Source organism: Lethenteron reissneri, chromosome 8 (assembly GCF_015708825.2).
Source record: "Lethenteron reissneri isolate LAM-NWPU_2019-01 chromosome 8, ASM1570882v1, whole genome shotgun sequence".
Lineage (NCBI taxonomy): Eukaryota > Metazoa > Chordata > Hyperoartia > Petromyzontiformes > Petromyzontidae > Lethenteron > Lethenteron reissneri.
The window spans coordinates 12,633,222-12,641,465 of record NC_083786.1 but is presented as its reverse complement, the minus strand read 5'-3'; the positions used below and the strand labels follow the sequence as shown (position 1 = coordinate 12,641,465).

The window sequence follows — 8,244 nt, the reverse complement described above, 5'->3', positions numbered from 1 at the left end:
TCCATGTATAGCCACTGAAATTATTGGATTAACCATTTGTTACATAAAGCGCATCTGAAGAAATGTACTTATGCATTGCCAAGGTAACTAGTTCCAAATAAGAGTCATGGATGCCCTAACGATTTAACTTAAAATGTAGAGTTGTAGCCAGTACAATGGGTTCGGCCACGTCATAGTTTTATGCCACCCGATATGATTGTCACATTTACAAAGATGATGTTTATACGTGCCCACATTAATTGTAATTCTGACCCAATGAAGCTGCTCGCCGTGGCAGAATGCAACAATAACATGGCAACGCTTCTCTCTTAAACTGCCTTGAGCTTCATGTAATGCACGTGGATATCAAATAGCTATCCTTTGAGTCATACATATGTTGAAGATAGATGGCTCTATGGGAGCAAAACACAGTGGTATATCTTATTATTTTAATCGTTTATTGATTCACACGTAAAAGTTGTAGATTTGACAGAAGTCATGCATGTTACAAACCAGCACACAATTACCTTTTGTCGTCTGAAATCCATGAATTCCCTTCTTCAGTCTCCCCAAAGAGATCACATGAACTTGTAAATAATTTTCAAATTTATATTACATATCGTTTATTACAAAAATGGAAACCAAATAACCATTCGTAGTTTTATGATTCCAAATTCACTCCAGTCTGCCATTGATGTTGAACAGGGGTTAAATTAAGATTAATGATCTTGTTCTTATGGGTTAATCTTCACGTAAACGACGACTGTCCTGAACTTGACAGGCTCATCAGGTGTGCCCCACTTTTACAAACTATGATGTTTTTGTTTTAAGATGTGGGATATTTCCCTGTACAACTCGGCCACCAATGTGACGATGGATTAAAACTGCGCCGCTTAGAAGGGGACGGCATCCATCGGGCAACGTCACGTGAAGAATCTGTAAAATATGGGCAGAACTTTATAAAGAAGTATCGAGTACTAAACTCAGGATAATGCGTACTCAACAGCAATAACACAGGCCACGTGATGGCAGGGAGCTGGTGTCGTCAAATGTAATTGTAACAGAACAACAATACACAATGTGTTTAAAAAAACAATTATTATAATACACAATGTGTTTATTTTGACGAGACGCTTTGTTCTAATTCACGATGATCTTGGTCATCCCGAGTAATAATCTCACGTCTTTATTTTAGCACCCTTGGACTAAAATAGCTTTAACACGATTATCCAACATTGCTAAAACAAGACCGTGTAACGCCGCAAACAGTTCAACAAAACAAGAGCGATCCACCCCTGGTGTGTACGGTGCATCTCAAGTTTGTTGTTTCAACCATTCTGAATTGTGAGCCGTCGGCTTGCACTTCCAAAACCAAGTTATTCAAGCAAACATTTCCTCTATTGTCTTCACTACAAATGTCCAAACCGTTCATGATTTATGGAGTTGAATAAACCACGGCAATGAGAGTTGACGGGAAGCATGTAGGTGGGGCATCTTGAAAGAAATAGACATTGGTATTCACAGTCGGATTTAATAAATATCACATTGATGCCGTTTTACGTAATGTTATAACGAATTAGTATGTGCTTTCGTTGAATGTAAAACAAAATCGTAAATTTTAAAATAAAACATTTTGTAGCGACACATTATTTTTATGTCATTTAGATCGTCCAGGAAAGCCTCCACTGAGTGTCAAGAGTGAGAAGATTGCGATATCTCAGTCTAAAGTCGTTCCTCAGTCGGCCGCAAGGTTTCAATCTTCCAATAAAGTGTGCTTCCTGCAAGATAATACTAACAATCTGCTGTTGGTGTGTATTGTAATGGTACTGGTAATCAAGTTGTCGAGGCCATACGTACGTTACGTTTTCTAACCCCCAGTGGAATTTAATAATGGACTTATACCCGCGTAAGATGTGGCTTTATTCTTGTATTATTGAAGCTTTAAATATACAGCATCCAACTGTAGAAGACTTACGTAAAAAAAAGTGTTCAATATGTAAAAATAGCAAACAATATGAAATGGCCACCAAATTGCAGTTTTATAAAGATATGAAACTAATGCTAAGCTAATGCTCGCTAAAACAATACTACATTTGGACAAATCCCAGGCTATATGCTCATGAAGTGATCCACGTGTCAACATTAAAATATTTTGATTTCAGCATCGTCTCCTCGTCAACAAATCTGCTCAGCTGAGCCTGTAAATGTCGAACATTGCTCATGCGTCGAATGACCTTAAGCCGGGGGTGGGGAGCCTTCTCCTGAGGGCCCGACATAATTTTCGAATACTTTTTGTTGGCCACACATTCCCTAACGATACACTTTGGTTACTCGGCAAGTCCAAAATGTCCCCCTCGAGTACCCGATTAGTGCAGCAAAGATGCTTGTGGCGCCGGATCAATGGCGTCAACAGGCCGGAGGTTCCCCTGCCCTAAACAATGACATTATACAGCATTTCAGAATAGGCTTCAAATGTCAAGAGCAGATGTTAGCTGCTGTGCGATTTTTAAAATACCACTGCATATCTGAGACGTACCCTTCCTACGGTTTGTCCATAACAATTATGAAAACAATAAAAACAAGTGTCATTCAAAGTCTAAATCTGCAACGATATTTATACATAAGCATCACTACAAACACAATCTAAGTTTACTAATATCACTGTTGGCCTCTGCTGCAAATACGAGAGGATGAGCGATCACTTATAGTGCAAAATATGGTTCTTGTTATAAAGCTTATGCACGTTTTGGGTAGCAGGTGTAAGACACCCAAATGTGACGATGTTGTTATTGCTTCGCTTAGGTTAAAAAGCAATTACCATCAAGTGGAAAGGTGGAACACAAAATGTGACTGCACAGGACAACAACACGAGTTGGCAAACAGTTTGCGTGAAATACTGAGAAGGAATCGTTCTCAAGACGGTCTTCCCTGCAGCGTCTCTGCGGAAAACCCATTGGGAGGGGGAGCGGAGGGGGTGGTTCAGTTACCAGGACAATGTGTTAACGGACCTTTGGAATAAAACAAAATTTGAGACTTTATAAAATTGGGAGTGAATAGGAAACATTGTTGATATGCCAACACCACTCTTCAATCCAAGTCCTTACGAGCAGCCTGGATAACGTGACACTCGTTTGAAAATTATCCAACGCCTAATGAGTTTCGACGATGGAAAAGTGACGCAGCCCAACGATTTCTAATTGACATGCCGAATAGAAATTCTAGCAACTGAAATGAGAACAGTCTGCAGCTACACTGCTCGGACAAGACGAAGTGGAGTCGTGGCGACTCCTTGGACGTCATTCGCGCGTTGAGGAAAGGGGATTGATTTGTGCTGCGGTAAATAGACAATTCAGCATTAAATGTTGATAATCATAATCGTGTTGCTTTTTTCTGCCAAGTATTGAAATAAATTGCCCTTCTACCAGAACGAAAAATCAATCCGCTCATCACAACTGTGACAGAAGGCAAATGTTCTCGCGATGGAGTGTTGAAAAGAAGATATTGTCTTTTGCTGTTGTCTGAAACATGTCATTTACAATAGTTTTTTTTTTTAAAGCTGCACACTCAGTCATTGTACGAGGTCCAGGAAAGTCTACGGTGTGTTCTCTTAAACGTTACCATTCCTTCATCAAAATGGAACGCCATCTCCCCCCGTTTGCTGTGTAAATATTCACATATAGTACGAGATGCAAACCAAACCACTACGGTCGAGTGCAACAGAGCCTCCAGGACACATACCAGTGGTTGTCTAAATATGGGAACTACCCGCCTTCATTCATGCTTTGTGCCTTCATACTCCAGGGACAGCTGCGGCTCGTAACAGAGACGCAACAGATGGCGTCTCTCCACGACAACCCTCGCCCACCAACAAAAAGTGGATTTATCTCTGCCTTTTATAGCCCCGTGTTGTGATCACTGGATAATAATTCTAATTAGTCGATCCGCTGGTCACATGTGGTGGGGTAGATTGTGGATACTCCCAACTGTTCGAAGACGTCTGGAAAAGACAAGGTCCAATAGAGGAGCTCTCTAAAGCTCTCTCGAGTGGAGGCTCTTCTGCTAGCAGTGGAGTGGACAAGCAATTGCGGGGCTGCACTTTTATCTTCATAACACGCTTGCCTCCAACCATTGCGAGACACCACGACTGGGACGTGTTACCATTTACTCTCAAACGCAGTCGTGCACAACAACGCTGCGTGGCCCTGCTTCATGATGGATATATCACAAGTAACAACACTGCCATCTCAATCTCTCAGTCACAGCAGTGGACAGAAATGTATCTTTAATAAGTATGCTTGATAATGTAACCGTCTGATTAAGGCCATAATGTTAAAGCACGGCTGGTGGTTATGTCTAGGTATGAGGCAGTATTTGAAACACAAGCTCTGCTGTGTTTACTTTAAATAAAATGCAATAACTGTAAAACAGCCCCTGCTATATAAAAACGTGTGTCCGTCTTCAGGATGTTAATGAGCAAACTGACACTTGTGGGATTCTACACTAAAACTATATTAAAAAGTAAACTTAAACGCAACGGAATATATTGTGCTATTTGTTTCTTTAGTGTTTGTAACTTTTTTTTGCCACGTGTTTGTGTTCAGTGATAAGTTGGATTTCATTATCCATGGAATCGCGCCCATTTAAGAATGTGCGTCATGATTAATGTTCGCTCACACACACACAAAGCTCCTTTACAATGTGCTTGCATGAATTTTACATTTAGCCAGTGGCCCTTTCATTCTTCTCTCTATACAAAAAAAAACCCGTCCAATTTAATTCAAAGCGTGTCCCTGAGAACCAATGTCTAGGTATCGATGCTACTTAAATGAGAGATTTATGTTTGCCATTTGGCGAGAAGATTTTGGACAGCGAAATACCAAATCCTGGCCTGAACTATTCTGACTAATGCTCTATAACCGCAGCCCTAATCCCTGCAAAGCAAAAGTGGTTGTATGGCATTCCTCCAAGAATAAAATAAATTAAGTCTATGGGAAAAAAAACGCAAGTGGTCAGCTGTTCCTCATATTCAATACATGGGAGTTGCAAACCTTATACAGCAGTCTAAAAACAATAATCGCTACAACAGGCAGCACTGTTTGTGAGGTCAGCTGCCCACACAGCCCAAGCACACGTCTTGAGTTCCCATCTCAGTCCACGTGAGCGCCTCCTCGATGGAGGGAGTTCACGATGCCGGGTAGGAAAAGGGGGCACAGCGCTTGGCTGGGCAAGCTGCATCGGAGTGAGCAGTCTCCACTTCCGTAGCGCTGCCGTGGGCCGGAGCGGTAGCGGCTCAGTGGGCAGCGCTGTCAACCCGGGTGGCCGTGTTGCGACTCACATTCACGGCCAATCATTCACGAGTGATGTCAGAAGCCATTCCTACCCATCGCAACGCACGCTTTGAACGGTCAAAACAAAATAACGACATAAAACCGTGACCAACGTGGTGCAAGGGAGGGGACGGGGGTTAATCCGTCAGTGGTTTAAGAATGGCTGTAATTTTAATGCTGTTTTTTTTTTATAATAATGGTTATCAGAGGATAAAAGCCTGGTGGCATCACTCATAGCATTTCCTACAACACAGGCCGTTGTTTAGTGGGGAGGCCTGCCTATTATCCTCGTTCAGAGTTAAGTACATTTTCTCATCCAAGAGGCGACAAGTTCTATTTCTTATAACCGCTGTCAGTGCCCGTAAGATTGTCTGAATCGTGGACCCTACTGTACGCAATTGTAGTTTTCCCACATCTAATGCAGATAAGAATAAGCTATTGAAAACAACTATTCTAAGGAAGTAAAAAGTTGCCTTGTTACATCTACATGGGGATTACAAAGTTTAGATTGCTTCTGTCCCTCAGTACTTTTAAAGTATCAAATCGCACTTCGTATCAAAACAACATGCACGTGGGACCACGTCCCTTTTTGGTTCAAATTCATTCTCATGAGAGATGGATTTAAATAAACCTCTTTTATCTGTTTAAAAACACATTATAGTAAATTGGAAAGAAAAAAAACCCCATCTACTTTTGATTATCCCTAGCCGAGCACACAATACCACAATCTAACTTCTGCTTTCTGCCTTAAAATTCCCCCCACGGAGCTATCGCCCGTGTCAAGTTGTCTCCAAAGAAACTGGTGTCCACGCGCGAGGCAGGCTGCGACACCCCACCCTGCTGCAAACTCAGCTTCCGCGCAGTGAAGGGAATCCCAGGTAAAGACGTTTAAAAAAAAAGAAACGGAGCCACATCGATCAGGGCTTGATATCCGCCGCGTTAAGTAGCGTCCACTGTGCGAGGAGTTTGCAGCCGGGAGGGTTCGGCGACGAAGGGAGAGGCGCCCTCCAAGCTCCTGCTGCGGATCATCGCCGCTTCGCTGGGTCACACTCGGATCTGGTAGCCGCTCTCGGTGAGGGTGACCGGCAATGCAGACTTCCTCCCTCCGGGCGTGCACCTGTTACACAATGATAGACACGGATGGACCTTTTATTCCAAATTCGTACGAGTAAGACTGTGCATTTTTTACAAGTAAAATGATATAAAAGTGACTTCCTGCTGAAGTGAGTGTGAGATGGTGGCCCAGAGCTTGGTGGTGTAAATTCCACATTCCGATGAAAGTGGACAAACTCTCCATGAAACAGCTGTTTGTTTTTAATGCTTTCCAACTAAAATCAAAAGCGCCAATGCATTCTCTCTCTCCGTTTATCCGTAAAAAAACGCATGGGCTCACAATAACTCTCATGAAGATCACCCAACACGAATACAATTTCTGAATGAGGTTGCGTGTTGCTATCATGACGTAAAACCCAAGCAAATGTATTTTCGGGTTACCTAAAAGTCTCCACTAAAGAAACAGCCCTAGCGACAATGGGGCAAGCCTTGTCGGCCACGGCAGTGACGTCACGCGCTCGCCTCCCCAGGACGTCATTGCGTGCCACTTTACGTCACCCACGTCACAAATCACTCTCCGTGTGACGTCACCGCTCATTAAATCTTGTACCGCCGAGAACAAACGGTGTGTTTGAAAGCGTCACAGTATCCACGTGCCTGCCACGATTTATTTTGTTTAAATACCGCGCTATTTGGATGAGATTGATTAGACTCTAACATGTTTATTTTCCATGCATATTTCTGGAATGTAGTTGTCATGCATTGTAACGTTTAAAATTATGAAATAACAATTCAGCTGTCGACAGCTCTGCCAAACCCCTGTGGTGTGGGAGCCGACTTGCAGAGTGTGCTCCCGCAGATTTCTAAGCTCTTTCTCATCAGGGATTCCCACAGGCAAGCCTGAGAGAGGGACCAGGGCAGCGTGAGGGGAGTGAGCGCGAGAGCAGTCTGCAGGAAAGCAGAGACAAACACGGTCCCTGCTGCAGCCGTTATTGCTCTGCCATGTGAAACCACCAACAAAGACAAAGCAATTGAGGGCTGCTTGTCGACGGACGACTCTTAGTCGCAGCTAGACGAGCAAGACCGCTGCGCTGCAGTCAGCTGCTTGATGCGCGTAGCCACTGAGATTGTTGCGCAAGAGAGTAAATAGGAGAAAAGACAAAAAAAGCCTGCTTTGTTAAAACTCAACTCGAGAGAGCAGAATCTATGCCTCATTATGACAAGCTGATGATTAACAATATTAATTTGACTTAGAGAGCATTCTGGTAATCATGAAGAATTAACACGTATTTGGCCCTCCAGTTGAGTCAATTGATTCCAGAATTTCCTGCCCATTCGTAAAACATAAAGTGTTTCTGCAAATTACGTTTATTAAGAATTAAGTTGTATTTTAGTAATTATGGTGTGAAATATGATCACAAAAAAAACATCCCTTAAGACAGTTATTTATTTAAGATGCAGAGGCATTAGTGACGTGACTCAAAATTAAATATAATTTCTGTTTAATTAATTCCATTGGTATGCCAATTATATTCCAAATTAGCGATTGGCATCAGGTCACAAGATGAATAGATTTGCATTCAGAACTCTTGCAGTAAGCAGTTCATCATGCTGTGTCAGAGAATGGCTTCGGGAATGACTCTCTGAGCTGGGCAGAGTAATTCAAAATAAGTCAATAACAATCATTCAGAGCTGGTGTCAATCCACTGCTGGATGGAGGCCACCCCACACCATGTTGGTTATGAAGGTCGTTTGACCGTGAGATGTCGTCCGCCTCTGATGTTGAGCTGCTCGCTGAGGCAGGGGCATTGAAATCGGGTCGCTGGATTCATAACGCAACTGTGGTGCTCACCACTGCACCAAGTGAAAACACGAATTGAACATC

General features: G+C 42.7%; 1 protein-coding gene across 1 annotated transcript in view; it reads right to left on the bottom strand.

The window, feature by feature from the left end:
- Window positions 1-1,068: 1,068 nt before the first annotated feature.
- Window positions 1,069-8,244, bottom strand: part of VASH2 (vasohibin 2) — a 37,630-nt gene continuing 30,454 nt past the window's right edge. The window contains exon 9 of the mRNA XM_061580410.1: window positions 1,069-6,423. Coding sequence (XP_061436394.1) covers window positions 6,351-6,423 — 73 coding nt within the window. The 3' untranslated portion in view covers window positions 1,069-6,350. The remainder of the gene's footprint in view (window positions 6,424-8,244) is intronic.